The 17,425-nt window shown below is 54.4% G+C and overlaps 2 protein-coding genes across 7 annotated transcripts; one reads left to right on the top strand and one right to left on the bottom strand.

The window, feature by feature from the left end:
• The first annotated feature begins 4 nt into the window (after nt 1–4).
• PTCD1 (pentatricopeptide repeat domain 1) lies at nt 5–12,311 on the top strand. Of its 6 annotated transcripts, none has more exons than XM_010965494.3 (10): nt 5–140; nt 322–419; nt 2,189–2,684; nt 4,092–4,232; nt 4,559–4,777; nt 5,533–5,634; nt 7,442–8,149; nt 8,774–8,890; nt 9,530–9,712; nt 11,184–12,311. In XM_010965494.3, exons 3-10 carry the CDS (start codon nt 2,211–2,213, stop codon nt 11,364–11,366), a joined length of 2,127 nt encoding a protein of 708 aa, XP_010963796.2. In that variant the 5' UTR covers nt 5–140; nt 322–419; nt 2,189–2,210; the 3' UTR covers nt 11,367–12,311. The 6 variants fall into 6 exon arrangements, 5 of the variants coding, with proteins under 5 accessions (XP_010963796.2, XP_010963790.2, XP_074201812.1 ...); XR_006728734.2 differs by having other exon boundaries at nt 53–162; nt 9,565–9,712; nt 11,184–11,324; XM_010965488.3 differs by having other exon boundaries at nt 53–162.
• Nucleotides 11,784–17,351, bottom strand: BUD31 (BUD31 homolog). Its single transcript, XM_074345723.1, has 6 exons — nt 17,133–17,351; nt 15,950–16,085; nt 15,378–15,500; nt 14,198–14,320; nt 13,697–13,863; nt 11,784–12,026 (listed from the first exon to the last, which is right to left on the bottom strand). Exons 3-6 carry the CDS (start codon nt 15,469–15,471, stop codon nt 11,976–11,978), a joined length of 435 nt encoding a protein of 144 aa, XP_074201824.1. The 5' UTR covers nt 15,472–15,500; nt 15,950–16,085; nt 17,133–17,351; the 3' UTR covers nt 11,784–11,975.
• Nucleotides 17,352–17,425: the final 74 nt, after the last annotated feature.

Below are 17,425 nucleotides of genomic sequence, written 5' to 3'. Positions count from 1 at the left end.
CAGACTGGGCCAATCGAACGCAGAGTACGGGCCGCTCCGCTAGGCCCGGCTAGCCGCCTACGGAACGCCCACCTCGCTGTCGCGGGCGACCTGAAACCACGTGCGCCGGGAGTTCGCGTCGCGGGCTGCGCTTGCGCGAGGTCGGCAGAGGCGCGCCTCGGAGTGGGTAACGGGGACCAAGAGCCCCGTGTGCCGCGCGACGGGGCCGGGACTCGGGGGTGACGCGAGGCGGGGCGGGGACGGCGCGGGCCCGGGGGGGTCAGGTGGGGCCGCGTTATCTGGGTCGGCCTCCTTGAGCGAGTTCCTGTTTGACCCTCACAGGAGCCCGGGCCCCGGGCGAAGACTGGCCAGAGGGGCGGCGAGGGTCTCAGCCCGAGCCGGAGCCGAGGACGTCCCCTGAGAAAAGCGGGGCTCTGAAGGTCAGCGTGGAGAAGGGTCGGGTTGTCCTGAGGGTTCCGGGGAGCGTCCTCCCCGAGGGAGGACGGCGGCAGCGTGTCTCTAATTCAGGGGTTATTAAGCTGGTAGGAACTTGGGGAGGAAGAAATGACACCTTTATTGTCGCTGTGTGAAATTTACCATGTCCTTCCTTGACCGACCAAGTGGCGACCGGCCAAGTGGCGTTCACTATGCCCAAGACGAAGTCGTGATTTCAAAGGGGGATGAGTGAAAATGTTGGTTGGAGATAAGAGTATCTGCACCTACTGTCTTTTACAGTCATCACCACTTTTACGTGACGATTGGACTTTATTTCATGTTTGAAAAAGGAGCATATATATTAATACAACATTTGTTTAAAAAACATTTTGGCACCTGTTCCAACATCAGTAACTCAAATTCTTTGTCTTTTGATTAACGTGTGTAAACACTTTAAGTGGCTACTTGAATATTTTAAATTGCATACATACTCACGCTACATTTCTATTGGAGCCTCACCAGGTGCATAGTGGAAAAGGCCCTCTGCACGAGTGTCACTAGGGAGCTGGTCCAGAGAGGCCATCTGATACGTTACAGGGACTGGGGTTTAAAGCCAGCCAGTTCCCAGACCTACCTAGCCAGTCTCGCCCACTGCACTGTTGCAGGGCCCCCAGCAAGTCACTCCCCTCCCTGGGCCCCAGTTATTAATCTGTCCCCATCTGTCATCACCCCTGCGGTCTTTCCAATGGTGACCTCCTAGTATAACCAGACTTCAAATGTTTTCGTGCTTGTTATTCTGATATTTTATTTAGAGTTTCAAGTATACAGACCAGATTCACTAGCCTCGCACTGTGCAATAGAAATATAACGTGAGCACCTATGTAATTTTAAACTTTTAAGTAGCCACGTGAAATAAAGTTTAAAAATTGCAAAATTAGTATTAAATTTTTTTTAGCCCAGGATATCTGAAATACCATTTCAACCCGTAAGAAAATTGTGTGTGTTTTACCATCTTTTTTTTTTTTAACAAAGTCTTTGAAATCTGGTGTATAATTTACACTACAGCACATTTCCATGTAGACTGGCCACATTTCAGGTACTCTAGCCACATTGGACAGCATGGCTCTAGCCCATTTGTCCACAAATTTTGCAGAAAAGAAGTGCTTAAGTTAACTTCCCTGTGCAGAGACCCAAAATGCCAACAATTTTTTCTTGATAATAAGTGATAATGGCTACAATTTTTTGAATACCTGTTAAACCCCAGGCATTGTGCTAAAAACATCTCATTTCATCTTTATAATTTTGTGATAAGGTGGGATTCTCCTCATCTTGCAGCTGAAGAAATCAAGGCCCAGGAAGGTCCAGCAATGGGCCCAATTACACAGCTCTGTCCAGGGCTCAAAGTCAGCTCTGCTTTCGGTACCCAGATCTCTTAGGTCATGGCTTGATAACATATTTCAATAGTCTTATGTTTGTTGAGGATTCACTGTGCCAGCACCGAGATTTATCTGGACACTGTATGTCTGAGACCTCATTTACTCATTGCTATGGTGCTGTGTGGGTAATGTTAGTTAACCCCAGTTTACAGGTGAGGAGACTGAGGCCAGAGCAACGGGTGCCCAGGGACACACAGATGGTTGTTTAGCAGAGCTGAAATCTGAACTGAGGCTTTCTAACCTTAGGGCTCATGCTTGTATCCACTTCTCAGTCTCCCTTTTGCCCTTGGTGACTATGAACTCGAGTTGACTCTCATTATTTTGCTGACCTATGCCAGGCCCTGGAGGGGAACGCCAGAGATGGACCTCCTGAGACTCACCTGGCTCTTCTCCGGCCCCCGCCCCCTAGCACTGTCCATCCTACAGCACCTTGACCCTCTCGGAGCCAGATGGGCAGGAGGCAGGGAGGGTCCCGCCCGGCTGAGGGCCACAGGGCTGATTCGGCCAGTGCCAGCAGCCTTCAGCAGCTCCCTCTCTCAGCTGTCTCTTGGCCAGGGAAGCCAGAACACAGGCAGCCTCAGCAAGAAACCAAGCCAGCCCAGCCCCACAGCCACCCAGGAGGAAGAGGTGGAGGAGAGCTTTGGGACTCTCTCTGACAAATACTCCTCCCGGAGAATGTTCCACAAATCGACAGCCCAGTTGTATAACCTACGGCTCAGGGAACAGAGTATTGAAGATGAGGAAGGGGAGCTGGAGCCAAAGTTGTGGCGGGGCCGGAGAAACACCCCTTACTGGTACTTCCTTCAGTGCAGACGCCTGATCAAGGAAGGAAAGGTAGGGAGCGTTCGCATTCTGCTGTTCCCAGCTGCTTCTTCTCAGTGCCTCTGTATTTGGTGAGGGGCCATCCCTCCTTCCTGATAATCTCTGAGTGGTGGGGTGCTCAGGGCTCGTGTCTCCTCTCTGTCTTCCCTCACCCCGGGTCCTGCACCGGGTGACCCGCCTGCCTGCTCGCTCTCAGTGTCCCCCTCCTCCATGCTGTCCTCATCCTCCTCTTTCTGCCCCGGCCAAACATGGACTTCCGATCAGTGTAGCGAAATGCCTCCTCACCATCTCCCTTACACGCCTGAAATTTTTGTTCCCAGCCTTGATTTCCCTACACTTTCTTCATCTCACTAAATGGCAGCCCCATTGTGCCATCAGCTGCGGCCAAGTGCCTCCAGGTCATCCCTAAGTCTTCTCTGTCTTGCCAGATCGAGCTTCCAAATGTCACCAGTCCTACCTTCTCACAGCCTACCTCTGAACACCCAGGCCTAGCCTCCTCCTCACCCCTGCCTTAGCGATCACAGCGCTTGTCACTGGGCTGTCTCCCCGAGGCTCTCTCCATCTCTTGCCTCGACATGGGCTCACAGGACAGAGCCGTCTGGCTCCAGCAGGGAGCTCAGGGCATTACTTCTCTCTCCAGAGCCCCCAGTGCAGTCAGTGACATTGATGGAGTTCACATTCTTAGGTTTGGTAATGATCTTCCATTCATGTTTAAAAATCTCTTAGAGGTATGTGTTGCAAAATTTGTGAATGAAACGATGGGATGTCTGGAATTTGCTTTAAAAAAGTCAGCTTGTTGGAGAGGTGCAGAGCATAGACTAGACGAGATTGGCCAAACATTAGCAGTCATTGTAGTTACACTGTTCTCTCTCCTTTTGTGTACCCTTGAGAGTTTCCATAATGAAAGATTGAGAAATATACAAAAAGACGCTAGAGTCCTCACAATGGCCTGTAAGAACTGCCCCCGTCCCTTACCTCTCTGCCCTCATCTCCCCCTCCTTCACTTACTTACTTACTTCCCTGCAGCCACCTCAACCTCCTCCCTGCTCCTCCAGCTCCCGGGCACACTCCTGCTTCAGGGCCTTTGCACATGGCTCCTCCCCTCCCCTCTTTCCCATCTTTGTTCTCCTGGGCCTTGCCCCTGCCCTCTGGGAGTCCCCTACAGCAGTGGGACCCCAGAGCTCTCATAGGTGGTGGATGTCTGGTGGCCTTTCCTTCCTGGCCATCACAAAATTCTCTTGCTTCTGAGCTCAGGGACCAAGAGACTGGTGGCAGAGGCCCAGGTTGGGTGTTTGGCTCCCAAGCAGGCTTGGGTTCAGGGAGGGTCCCTCAGCCTCAGTCTCCCTCCCTCTGCTGAGGGTCTCCGAGGCCATCCTGAGCCCCTTCCCTTGTGTCCTCCTTCCCCTTCATCTTCCACAGCTGGTTGAGGCCATGGACCTGTTTGAGAGACAGATGCTGAAGGAGGAGCAACTCCAGCCCCTTGAGTGCAACTACACGGTGCTGATCGGGGGCTGTGGGCGGGCCGGCTACCTGAAGAAGGCCTTCAGGCTCTACAATGACGTGAGCGTGGGGCATGGAGGTGGCAGGGACCAGGCTCCAAAGACCATAGCTTTGGTTCCAAAGAGGGCTGGGTGCAGATCCTGAACATGTCACCTGCTAGTGCGTTACTCACGGGATGACGGTTTCTTGTTGGTGCTTTTGGGGTGCAGGATCAGTTCTCCAAGTCCCTCAGGCTGAGCTGGGGGTTTGGAGGGCCAAGCACGGCCCTGCTCCCAGGCCTGTTCGTCTCGGGGGCAGAGTCCTGTCTAGCTCCCTCCCAGAGTGGCTATCGTCTGTGCATCTGGCAGATCCCAGAGCCACCTCCTCCTTTTCCCCCATCTCCACAGATGAAGAAGCGGGACCTGGAGCCCTCAGACGCCACCTATACAGCCCTGTTCAACGTCTGCGCTGAGTCTCCCTGGAAGGACTCAGCTCTGCAGAGCGCCCTGAAGCTACGGCAGCAGCTGCGGGCCAGAAACTACCAGCTCAACTTGAAAACATACCATGCCCTGCTGAAGGTGGCTGCCATGTGCGCAGACCTCAGAATGTGCCTGGATGTGTTTAAGGTGGGGACATCCCTTCCTTCCTCCTCTCTACTCAGAGTGAGCCACGTGGCAGGTGTGAGGCTGTGCTGTCTGTGTTCCTCATGTGGGAAGGTTCGGGGGCCAATGAGACAGGCTCTAGGCTGGCTCTGGGCTTCGTAGATGAATCCGGTGAGACCCCGTTCTCAGAGGCCTCGGTCTGACAGCCTCCAGCCCAGTGAGGGTGGTGGGTCATTTGTGCTGTGTGGGACTCTGTGGTGGTGCAGACAGTGGGGAGTGGGCTTCATAGCACTGAAGATGAGTTGGTGCTCACTGAGGGGTCATCCCAAAGATCCTATAAGGCAAGTCTGTGACCCCACTCCACAGATGAGAAAACTGAGGCCAGGGGGCCTAATGCTTTGCCCACACTCTCATGGCTGGCCAGTGGTGAAGTCAGGACCTGAAGCCAGTTCCGTGCAATTCCAAAGCCTCGTGTGCAGGGGTTAAAAGTGGCTGCTGGGGTGGTGTTTGTAGATGGGCTGTGCAGAAGTGATGGGAGCGGAGCCAGGATCCAGGAAGAGAGGCCGGGAGGGAGAGGAGGAGGAAATGCAGGCAGCAGCTGGACAGCTCTGCTCGGGAGCTGGGACTGTGTCGGCCCCACAGCCGGATTCAGGCCCCACCGCTTCAAGATGTGCAGACCTGGGCCAGTCCTGGGGCTGTCGGCCCTAAGCCAGTCCCCTCAGGCCTGGGCCTGGGCTCTGCTGCAGATTCTCAGTGGGCCTCCTCGTTCCCTCCCCCAGGAAATCGTCCAGAAAGGGCATGTGGTCACTGAGGAGACCTTCAGTTACCTGCTAATGGGCTGCATCCAGGACAAGGAGACAGGCTTCCGACGTGCTCTGCAGGTCTGTTCCTCCCGGGTCTGCTTCCTGCCTCTCCTGCTGCCCCGCTCTGCTCCCCCTGTGCTTGTGTTGGGTGCACATGAGGATCCTGTGTGCATTTCTTGAGCACCTGCTACTGCCCTGTGCTGGGTATTTTATATTTACAAGCTTTTGGCCTTCCCAGAGCACACTGGTCCCTGCATTTTACAGATGACAGGCAGAGGAGGTGCCGCTGTCCCCCGAGTGAGGGCACAGCCGGCCTGCACTCTCTCACGCTGCTGGCTGTGCAGCCAGCCCAGACCCGCTGACCTTACGGTCCCCGAGGGCATGTTCAGCCCATCCCCCACTCAACATCTCTGCAGGACGGACCCAGAAGTCAGCATTCATGCCTGAGAGATTCTTAGGGACATCAGAGTTGAGGCACAGTGCTCTAATCCCACCTCAGGCCCCCAGAGAGGCAGGGTTAGCAGTGGTAGTTAGTTAGCTGGTGGTACCCCAGCTGCTTTCCCTGCTCCGAGGTGTTGGGAAGGACCTGGAGCTCGCCTGAAGCTCTAATTTAAGGTGGGGCCCACAGACCTGCAGCATCAGCCGCACCGGGGCCTCGTGTGTCCATGTTGGCATCTCAGCCAGATCCCCAGGCGGTTGGTCCACACGGAGTTTGAGCCCTAGTGATCTCAGACAGCCCTGGGCCAAGTGCCTCCCCTTTGCAGGCTCCTGGTGAGCCGTGGCTGCCAGCCATGCCCTGGCTTCTTGAGAGAGAAAAGCAGACAAGCTCTAGTTCCCCCTCTCTTTGGCCCAGGTCTGTCCTAGTCAGAGGTGGTCTAGAACACTAATGGCCAGTTTGTGTCACACTTGTTAAGCTGCTTGAGCTACGCACCATTAGCCCCATTTTACAGATGAGGAGGCTGAGGCTCACAGAGGTTAAGTAACTGCCTAATGTCTCACAGCCACTAAGCAGCAGGGCTGGGATTTGAACCAGGGTCTGACTCTAGAGCCTGAATCCCTGCTGCCTCAGGGTAGCATGTGTGTCCCTGATAAACCTCAGTTCTGTCAGCGTGCCCCATGGAGGTGGCTGCCGAGACCCTTGCCCTCCTCGGGACCCTGTCTGGTGGATCTGTACCCACCCAGGTCCCCCCAGCCCACGCCTCATCTGCACGCTCAGATGCAGTCTCGGCCTCCCATTGAGCCTACAGACAGAGGAGCCAGTGAGACCATGAGCCTCTTGTGGCATCTTGGGTCACCAGTGTCAGGGTGACCCACACATGATCAGAAGGGCCCCCTGGGAACACACCAGTGCACTAGATGCCTCTCTAGGGGGTGAAAACGATCTCATCTCGAGAGGAAACGGGGCTGCCTGGGCCCACAGCTTGTGAGGCGCTCTTCCCGGCTGAGACACCCTCCGCCCGCACCCACTCTGCACCCTCGAGGGAGCCGAGGGCGCCAAATGGGGCAGGGCGCACAGTAGGCACTCGGGAAGTGCGGCTAAATCCAGTCCTTAAGTCAGCCTGGACTCTTCCAGAGTCTCACTCTGGCCGTCCCTTCCTGGGGAGTACAGAGAAGGTGGCAGAGGCCCGGGGCCAAGCCTGTTCCCTGGTGCAGGGCCCTGGGGAGGCAGGGGGGCTGGAGCTGCGACACCAGTTTTGGGGTGAGCTGGAGAGGAAAGAATGGCACCCCGTGGAGGCTCCCAGAGCTTCCAGGTTCTTGGGTTCTTAGTTGCCCAGAGCCTGGTGCTGGGATCGAGGATTGCCAGGTCCTTCCCACAGCCCCACGTTGGCCGGCTGGGTGCTGCCTCCCAGTGCCCGCCCTGCGGAAGGCTCGTCTCTCCCGCCAGGTGTGGAGGCAGATGCTGCATCTGGGGCTTCAGCCCAGCCGGCACAGCTACAACCTGCTGTTGGGGGCAGCTCGGGACTGCGGCCTGGGGGACCCGGAGGTGGCCGCGGCCGTGCTTCTGAGGCCCAGGAAGGAGATGGCCCTGCTGCAGCCCCTGGCAGGCAGGCAGCGGGCAAAGAGGAGAGCCCGGGCCGGGGCGGACAGCAGCACATGGGCCAGGCTGCTCGTGGAGGCCCTGGAGAGGCAGCTGTTTTGGGAACCTTCTCAGGCACTTGAGGGGTCTCCGGAAATTCAGGAGGCTGGGGCCCCCAGCATGGCTCAACCTAGAGTGGAAACGAAGGCGGAGCCTGATCACAGGGTGGCCCTCCCCTCTGTGGCCCCAGAACCACCTCCTTGGGGGCTGAAGGCCAACCTCCTGACCATGGGGGCGGTCCCCTCGGCGGTGGTGTCCTTTGGGACAGTGACCACCCCAGCCGACAGACTGGCCTTGATGGGGGGCCTGGAGGGTTTCCTGGGCAAGATGGCGGAGCACGGGCTTCGGCCCGACATCAAGACCCTCACGCTGCTGGCTGAGGCGGTGGAGCCCGGGAGCCCCGCAGAGTCCTCACTGCTGAGCGTCCTGGACACGCACCAGGTGGAGGCTGACGTGACCTTCTTCAACACGCTGATGAGGAAGAAGAGCAGGCGGGGTGATCTGGAGGGGGCGAAGGTGAGGGGCTCGGGGGCACAGGGCCCTTGGCTGGGCCCCTGCCCTGCCCGGTGTGTCGTCCATCCCCGCAGTAGGTGCGCAGACTGTCCAGGCCCCCACTCTGGGCCTGGACTTGGGTGGAAAGCTGGGAATGCATTGGTGGACCAGCCACACTTCCCGCCCTTCCAGGGGAGCTCCCAGTGGTGGGAGGTAGACACCAAACACGTCCTCACACTGATGAGGGGTGTGGGGCCTGTGGGGACACGTGGCCTGGGAGGCTGGTGGCCCCCCGGGTTGACATCACGCTCACTCGGAGCTCGATGCTGTTCTGAGAGTGTCACGTCCATTTGTTTCTTTACTGACCACACCTGGAGGCACTGTGGGCGTGTGGTGGTCCTCATCTCACAGATGGGGACACCAGGGCCCTCACGGGAATTTTGTCCTTTTGTGCATGTTTCAACGTGATACCGTGTTTGCCAGGAGCACTGACCTGGGCCCTCGTGAGCATTGAGGGTGACAGACACATACAGCTCCTGCCTTCAGGTGCCCCTGGTGTCTAGCATCCAGCCACTGGCGTCACCAGAGAAGGCTCTTGCTTGGGCTGGTGGGCTGCAGCTTACGCTGATGCCATGTCTGTGCCCACAGGCCCTGCTGCCAGTCCTGGCAAGGAGAGGAATTATCCCCAACCTGCAGACGTTCTGCAACCTGGCCATCGGGTGCCGCAGGCCAGCGGATGGTCTGCAGCTGCTCGCAGACATGAAGGTGAGGGGGCCCGGGCCTGGGCAGGACCCGTGGTGCGGAAAAAGAAAGCTGGGTCAGGGAGGTGGGGGCCCTCCCAAAGCCCCAGACCTCTGCAGTCAGGGTAGACTGCTGGGGGGTGCAGGGAGTATGGGGTCACTCTAGCTTCAGGTATAGAACAGTCATTGGCCCAACTTGGAAGAAGGTAGATGCTGATGAGCCGCTGCACAGAGACGGGGTATCATGATCTTGAAGGTGGTGGCCTCGGGGTGAGATTGAGGCGTGGGGACAGGTCTCGGCCCCAGCCCTCTGAGGGATGGAGGGTGTGGCTGGAGCAGGGCTGTATCAGAATTCTCGGGGGACAGAGGCTGCAGTAAATTCACGGGAGGTGGTCTGCCTGTGGTTTACCGCCTGAGTCCATTGTCTCAGAACAACACTGGTTCCTCTCCGGGCTCTTCAGGGCTGGGAGGTAGGGCCCTCAGCTGGGTGGGCTGGACCCACACGTGCTTTCCCGTTGGAGGGGGAGTGCAGCCCGTGGCTGCTACGAGGTCCTGCCCGTCTTGTCCCTGGTGGCTGGTCTGCAGAGCAGGCCTGACTGGCAGGGTCACGCCCCAAGCCTGACACGCCACAGCGGCCATCATCTTGCTGTCTATGATGTTCCAGAGATCCCAGGTGACCCCCAACACCCACTTCTACAGCACCCTCATCAACGCGGCCCTGAAGAAGCTGGACTACACCTATCTTATCGACATCCTGAAGGACATGAGGCGGGACAGAGTCCCGGTGAATGAAGTGGTCATCCGCCAGCTGGAGTTTGCCGCCCAGTACCCCCCCACCTTTGACCGGGTACATGCCCCCGTCTCTTCACCAGCGCCCCCCCTGCCCCCGGGTCCGGCCTCCCGGGATGGGCGTCCCCTGGCTTTAAACTGACAGTGGCTCCCCTTGAGGAAAATCCCGAACTCCTCAGACCACAGCGTCCGCGTGGCTTTCATCTCAGGCCACGCTTCCCTTGGTTCACTGCGCCAGTCCCGCTGGCCTTTGCCCACTTCTGGATAACACCGGCCTCTGCCCTCCCCCCTGAATAGGCGCCCCTGCCCGTCACGTGTCTGGTTCCTTCTCATCCCGTAGGTCTCGGCTTAGCTGGCTCTTTCTCCACGTGGCGCTGTGCCTTTCCCCAGCTTCCCAGCCTGTAGTTAACGTGTGCACGTGCGTGACTCTCGCCTTGAGATCATCAGCCCCTGGAGGTGGAGACTGTCTCCCTTGCTCACCTGGGTCCCGAGTGCCTGCCCATTGTCCGGTGCCCGGTGTAGACTGTTTGTCAAGTGAACAGGACGGCTGGGCAGTGATGGACCTGATTTGTAACGGCCGTTCCTCTCCCTCATTCTGAGGAGTCAGGGATGGCCATGCAGGGCTGTTTGAGTGCCATTGTTAAGACTCAGTGAGGCTGCCAGGCAGAGGGCATAGCTGGGCATCTTTGAACAGTTGACTGTTAGTGTTGTCTTACTGATTCCTCAGAGTTCTTTATATATTCCGGATGTCAGTCTTTTGTTGGTTCCATGTTGCAAGTAACTTCTAGTTAGTTGTGTCCACTCTGTGTGGGGCCCACAGTCAACAGTCACCAAACTCCCATCGGCTTGAAGCTGATCGTGTTCAGTCACACATTCCTGCTTCCTTACGGTGGTGGGCTCAATTCTGCTGGTGGTGGGCTCATTTCTGCTTGCGATGGTCGTTCTGCTCCCTGTACATCTAGGCTATATTAGGTACAAGTTTAGAGGTGTTCAGTCTTTTGAATCAACCCTTTTGTCATCACGTGGTAAGTCTTTGTCAGACTTTTTTGGGTTTTTTGGTGTATTCTTCTACCCACTTTCTCTTGGCATCTGCCTGGCACACTGTTTCCTTTTCTCCCACCACCTCTGCACAGAGAACACGGCAGCAGTGCTGAGGGGACGGTCAGCAGGGAGCAGCGGGCACAGGGGGAGGCGCTCAGCAGACTGTGGGGTCAGTTTGTGGCACCCAGCGATTGTAGCTGTGGGGGCTGGGGTGCTATCCTGGGTATAGGAGCCCAGCTGCACATACTTAGGAAGGATGGTTAGCAGATGGGAGTCTGGGCCTGCCCCACAGTACAGCTTTGTTTCTCCATGGCACACTACTCAGTATTGAACGGCATTTCTGCCCTCTCTCTTGACCATCTGGAAGCCGGAACAGCTTCCCTGAGGCCTGAGCCAGCTGCCATGATTTGGGCTGAGCTGTATGTAACATGCAACAAGTCTAATCATGGCCCCCCTGAACCCGGAACCCCATGCTTTTCCAATTACAGTACAAAGGGAAGAACACCTACCTGGAGAAGATCGATGGCTTCCGAGCTTATTATAAGCAATGGCTAAAAGTGATGCCAGCAGAGGAAACCCCCCACCCATGGCAGAAATTCCGAACCAGACCAAAGGGAGAGCAGGACACCGTCACCGTGGCTGATGTGGACAGAGACCCTGGGGGCCAGTGATGGGGAGACCCTGGGGACCCCCAGCAGAGCTGGAACCAAGTACGCAGCCTTCCCAGGGCTTTGGGGGAGCCCCAGGAGTCCCTCTCATGTAAAAGACTCACGAATGTGCTGCTGTAGCTGCAGGTATGAGGGGAAAGGTCTGGTCCAGGACAAAGTGAGAGCTGCAGCCCTTCCAGGCATTGGTCTGAGGACAAATGCTGGGCCCCGTGTGCCCAAGTTCATGGCACGTCCCAGGGAGCATGGGCCACCATGGTACACCATCTCAGGCCATCCTCACCTGAGAGGTTGTCACCCCCATCACTGATGAGGAGAGTGAATCTGCTCAAGGTGGAGTTGTCCTAAAGGCAACTGGTCTCCAGGGCCTGGTGCTGTCCCACTGGGTCCCACTGGCTCTGAGAGAAGGAGTGCAGGGCCCAACAGGTTTAAAAGTTTTATTTCTACAAATCACAGCTGATGAACACCAAAGCCTTCGCATGTAGAGACCATGCTCCAACTCGGGCCTTGGGTGCCGCTCTGTGGGTAGAGCTGCTTCCAGGAAAGGGGCAGTGTGACAGGCAGACTCCTGCGCAGCCAAGAGTCCAGGGCGGAGGCAGTCACGGTGCAAGGGCCTCAGCCGGAGCAGCCCCGGCAGCCGCAGTGCGTGCATTCGATGATCCGGCCCTGCGGACGGAGGACAGAGGACAGCTGAGCCACCACGCCCCCGCCACGTGCCGCACACCCTTGTGCAGGTGTCCTCCTGCAGGAGGGGTGGCCACAGGACACTTACTGCCTACAGGACACTCAGAAACCCTCTGTGACAGTTCTGGATGGGGAGAATTCCGTTCCCTTGTGATGGTGGAAACTGCTACTGCTGATAAACTGAAGTTACAACTTTTAAGTGTATTTAATTTATGCAAATTCAGTGTACACATTTGCTCCCAAAAAAAGGAAAACAATCTGTCTGAATGATTCTTGTTATTCTGTGAGGCAGAGATACCATGCAGTGAGCGGAGGCGGGTCTGCTACTGCTCCGAGGGCTCAGTGCCAGGGGCCCAGGGCCGCCTCTGGGGAAACTTTCTAGTGGGGTGTGGGGAGAGAGACGGTGTGTTCCAGAATCTGTGGCAGCAGAACAGTCTCGTCCCCCAGGCCAGGTGTGGCCTAATGTCTGGCCGAGGGCCTGCCCCAGAGCAACAGTGTTCATCATCTTCCTTTTTCCTCTTATTTTGGAGGAGCAAAACCCTTGTCTAAGCAAACAAGATCCGGTGGTGAAACCCAAGCTAAATCCAAAGCAGGCTGTTCTGGCCACGGGGCTGGGGCAGCACCCCAGGTAGATGTCGCCATGGAATCCCGGGGGTCCCAGAGGAGCAGGGCTTCTGCTGCCCCGCTCCGAGAACCAGCAGCAGCGCCTTCCCTCAGGGAGGCGTCCCTTGCTTGCTCTCCATTGCTCAGTGTGCCTGTCCTTGAACTTCCAGATGATTCTGGGTGACACAGCTGCCTGCTGAGCTAAAAGCCCTTGGCCCAAAACCGAAGCTCTACAAACTGTAACTAGGGCTGCAGCGGGAAGGGACCTGATGACATGAAGGGAACTGGTGATGAGGGACCCTGTGGAAGAAGCCACCTGGGCTGAACTCAGCGGGGCCCACAGCGGTCAGCTGAGGGGCTACACTCAAAGGCCATTCTGGCCTCCTCCTGCAGCCCCACTTTGGGAGGCGCTGGTGCCTGGAGCTCAGCTACCGCACACCCAGGACCGTCCCCGAGCCACCCAGCCTAGCTTTGGGACAGGAAGTTCTGACAAGGAATGCAGTGATGGCAGGAGGGTGTAGCCCAGTGGTGGAGCGCGTACTCAGCATGCATGAGGTCCTGGGTTCAATCCCCAGTACCTCTACTTTTTAAACAAAGAAATGCAGTGATGATAATGTTAACGTGACACTGGGAAGGACAAGAGGCCTGCAGAGTAGGGTGGCTGAAGGGCAAGCACTAGGGGAAGATGGACGCCTCCTGCCAACTGGCCCACCCTCCCCCCGACTCAGCCCTCATGGCCACCTTGGGGAGGGTCGTCACCCCCACTTTGCAAGTGAGAAAAGGAGCCCAATAATTTGCCCACAGGAGTTGAGACTGGCCCCCAGACCTAACAAACACGATTACTGCCAAGCTGCCTGGTACAGCTCCCCCAACAGAGGGACTCACTCCTGGGGTGTGGGGGTGGCCATTAGGACATCCAGCCACAAAACTACATTCCAGCCCAACAAAATAACAAAGTCCCTTGCGGTCAACTAGGGCAGAACCCTGAACAGAGAGTAACGTCAAACTCAATCGTCAGACATTACGGGGTTGGGGGAGGGCGGCATTACCACTTCCAGCTTGCTTTTGGGGACCCGGCAAATGCAGTTTGTCCCAAAATTGGTGTCCCGTGTCTGAATGCACCGCAGGCAGCATAAGTTCTCGTAGCCCTGCTTTTTCCATTTTGCGATCAGGTTTTTATCTGCGTAGCCTTCCTTAATACAATATTCATAGAGTTCTGTCAAAAAGATGGGGAAAGGGCATCACACCATGGTCTAACAAAGCTCCCCCAACCCATCACTACCCACCCGTAAAAAGTATTTAGTGGGGAGGGTGTAGCTCAGTGGTAGAGAATGTGCTTAGCATGCACGAGGTCCTGGGTTCAATCCCCAGTACCTCCATCAAAGTAAATAAATAAATAACCTAATTACCCTCCCCCAAAAGTATTTAACCAATACTGCCCCCTTGCCCCTTTTTGGTGGCAAGAAAAGTGACATTTGCTGAGCTTGCAAGAACTACTTAAATTTGAAAGCCACTCAAGTTGGAAAGGCCAAGAGAATCTGTCCAGGTACCTCTGCTTATAGCTTTCCGCTTGTAGAAGAGGTCAAAAATATAGCGGGTTTTCTGGTGGTGTATCCTGAAGATGGGCCACAGAGATTCCACCTTCCTCTTTCCCTCATGAGGCTCTGTTTCAGCTGGGGAGGAAACACGTGTGTTTGTTTTGGTTTGGGAGGCAGGGTTGGTCTGCACAGGATATAGTGGTTTTTTTTAATAAGAAGGGATAAAGAATAAATCCTACTTCATACCCACTAGGATAGCCGTCATCACACCTTTTGCATGTAAACACTCTCCCTCCAAAAAGTCATCCCTTAAAACAGGAAGACTTATTTTCAGGGACTCATAAAATATTTCCTATTACAACAATCTCCAAGTTCCTTTATTCTGAATAAGGACCTGTTTGGGGAAGAAACCTCCTAGCCCAAAATGCCCTTGATTACTGCAAGTTCTAGGAATCTAAGAGAACTACCTGATACAATCAGCTTCAAAAAAAAGGAAGCAAAGTAGTTTATGACTCACTCAGTAGTTGTTGCTGGAGGTATGACTTAATAATAATGGTTAGATTAGTTACCAAAAACCTCAAAAAAAAAAAAAAGATTGCTTTAAAAAACAATTCAGTAAATGTCTATACTGCGATTATAAAGCCAACAGATGCTTATGGCTTCAGATAAAATTTCCCCGAACTGTCCACTACACCGATTACAAAGTGCAGGATCACACAACATTTAGAGGGAAGTAAAGGTGGTGCATTCTGGAAAACTGGCAGATGATGCAAAAACAAAGTGATGATGAAAACAATCAGACTCACGAGAAAAATCTACATAAAAATGTTTCAAAAAATGTGGAAGTGAAAAAGAACAGGCTTTCCCAAGTAAATGTACTTTGTATGACTTCAAATATACCTCCAACAGAGTAAATAATTATAGGTAGACTATTGGATCTATACTCCCTAAAACTTTTACTTAAATTGGCCCCAAAACATTTTTGAGGGCTTTCTGTGAGTATTGTATGACGTTCTGGCATTTCTGGTGCTCTTATGAGTTAATACGCAAACAAAGCCCATCAGCGTCAGGAGGCCACAGTGGTACTGCCTGTCACTTCCCATGTGTAGCTGCATTTGTGCCTGGCGCCTGGGGGCATCTAAGCCGGAGACCCTGGGACACGGCCCACCGAGACAAGAACTCCTCCACTCACCTTCTCTCATCTTTTGATCTAATTCATCCAATGTTGGCTCAATCAACTCCCAGCCATCTGGGGGAGCCTTCCGGCTTCTTTTGACTTTAGGCATTTTTTCCCTGGAAGATAACTTGCAAAGATCTGTCGGGAAAAAATTACATGAATTGGTTTCTGAGCCTCAGGTCCCCAAAGGACTTCACAAGCCACAACTTTGGTGTACATTCATATCCCTAAATCTGTTTCCTCATCTGTAAAATGGGGATAATAGAATCTACTTCATAGGATTTCATAGGATCATTGTGAAGACTTAATTATAATTATACATAACATGAATACACACATAACACTTAATGTGTGCTTAATAGATTTTTGCTGTTACTAACTGACATCAACTATGAGCCGGTCCCTGTCTCTGTACTGGAAATACAGAACAAACAATAAGATACAACCTCTATTCCTGAGAAGGTGATATTCCAACAAGGAAATAAAAAGTGAAAAGGGAATTACAATACAGTGTGAGGTAGACTATGACTGGGAGAGGAGAGAAGATGAGGGTTTAAAAATGGAAAGACAGTGTAAAACGAAAGTACCTTAGGACCTGTTTCCCAAAAGTGTAACAGAAAGATCTCTGGTCTCTTCAGTTATAGGTTTAGGTTCTTATCCAGCTCTACCAATTACTCTGTGATTTGGAGGAGGTCACATTCGCTCTCTGGTTCTCAGTCTCGTCTGTAAAACAAGAGCAGTGTATTAGCCTGATTGCCGAGATCTCTTTTACACTCAACCAACACACGACATAAAGGCAAGTCACGTAAAGCCATGTAAAGCCCATCCAAATTTACATAGCAAGTCATTTTTCAAACCACATAGTATTTACCTGCTGGCAAAGAGAACTCAGGTTAATTATTTCTTATCTTTTAGCAAAGCAGACTCCTCTCTCCCAAATTCATTCAGTTCCTCCCTACTGTAGGGTGCCTGACAAGTTTGTAAAGCCCCGCCCCACCCTCTTTCCATGAGTTCTTCGTAACAATCCTACTGATGAGGAATCAGACTACAAGAGGTAAACTCGGGGTCGCACACAGTTGGGAACTGACAAGAGTCTGGGGGCTCCTGACTCCCAAATCAGGGATCTCTGCACTTGTCTCCCCTGCGCTGAAGCTAGAGATGGATGGAATCCGGTCCCTGTCCCAAAGCGCGCGGGCTGAGAGGACAAACACGGGAATGACCACTTTGCTATGACCCAGGGAGATTCGAGGCCTTGGCCCAGGCGGGGAGTCAGAAGAGGCCTCCCAGGAGAGATAACATTTAAGAAGTAATAGATCAAAAAAAAAAAAAAAAAAAAGAGGAGTGGGGCGGTATAAGAGGGGTGGTGGCGCTCGGGAGAGGCGGCGAGAGACGTTCGGAGAGAGGGAAGACGTTACAGCCGGGGATGTAAGAAAGGCTGATAAAGACAATGGCATCTGAACCAGGCTTACACAAATAAGTAGTTATTTAGACAGAAAACTACCAGCGGAGAAAAGAGCATGGGGAAAAAAAGAGGGAAAAGCCTAAAAGCAAGAGAACCCCCAAATCTCCCATCCTTTCAGAAATCTCCCATCCTTTCAGCCTAACAGGCAAGGCGCCGCCTCCCCTCGGGAACTCACCTCGACCTCTCGGTCCACAGGCCCGAGCCCGTCCTACCCCAGCCGTTCAGATCGCCCTCTGGACCAATGCAGACCTGCGATTCCCGGCCCCAGTCGTTACCAAGGTACTGGAGCACAGAGAAAAAACACTCACCAAAACCTCGGCCACCGTCGAATGCCCCTTCTCTATAGACAGCTTCCGCCTCCCCAGCGATCCCATCAAGATAATCACATCAGGGTGAGGTCCTCGCGAAGCCCCGCCCCACCGTGCGCGGAGATTGCGTTATCTTAGGTGTCCACAGCTCTGCCTGTATAGAATTCCAGAACCGCTGTTGCCTTTTGCCCTCACTTCCCGGGGGGAAGTGACTAGCAGGCTCGCGCGCCTCCCCAGGCGAGGGGTACTGAGGACGTTGTTGCCCGGCAGCGCGCAGGCAAGCCTGGGCTCAG

Source organism: Camelus bactrianus, chromosome 18 (assembly GCF_048773025.1).
Source record: "Camelus bactrianus isolate YW-2024 breed Bactrian camel chromosome 18, ASM4877302v1, whole genome shotgun sequence".
Classification (NCBI taxonomy): domain Eukaryota; kingdom Metazoa; phylum Chordata; class Mammalia; order Artiodactyla; family Camelidae; genus Camelus; species Camelus bactrianus.
Note: the sequence above shows the minus strand (reverse complement) of the source record. Positions and strands in the feature narration are given on the sequence as shown.

Bases quoted from the DNA above. Each gene is read 5' to 3' on its own strand.
- PTCD1 (XM_010965494.3), top strand. From the start codon at position 2,211: ATGGACCTCCTGAGACTCACCTGGCTCTTCTCCGGCCCCCGCCCCCTA. The intron at 8,150-8,773 runs GTGAGGGGCTCG...CTGTGCCCACAG, and splicing joins GTGATCTGGAGGGGGCGAAG to GCCCTGCTGCCAGTCCTGGC. The intron at 9,713-11,183 runs GTACATGCCCCC...TTCCAATTACAG, and splicing joins ACCCCCCCACCTTTGACCGG to TACAAAGGGAAGAACACCTA.
- BUD31 (XM_074345723.1), bottom strand. From the start codon at position 15,471: ATGCCTAAAGTCAAAAGAAGCCGGAAGGCTCCCCCAGATGGCTGGGAG. The intron at 14,321-15,377 runs GTGAGTGGAGGA...TTTCCTCCCCAG, and splicing joins AGATCAAAAGATGAGAGAAG to CTGAAACAGAGCCTCATGAG. The intron at 13,864-14,197 runs GTACCTGGACAG...TCTTTTTGACAG, and splicing joins GCGGAAAGCTATAAGCAGAG to AACTCTATGAATATTGTATT.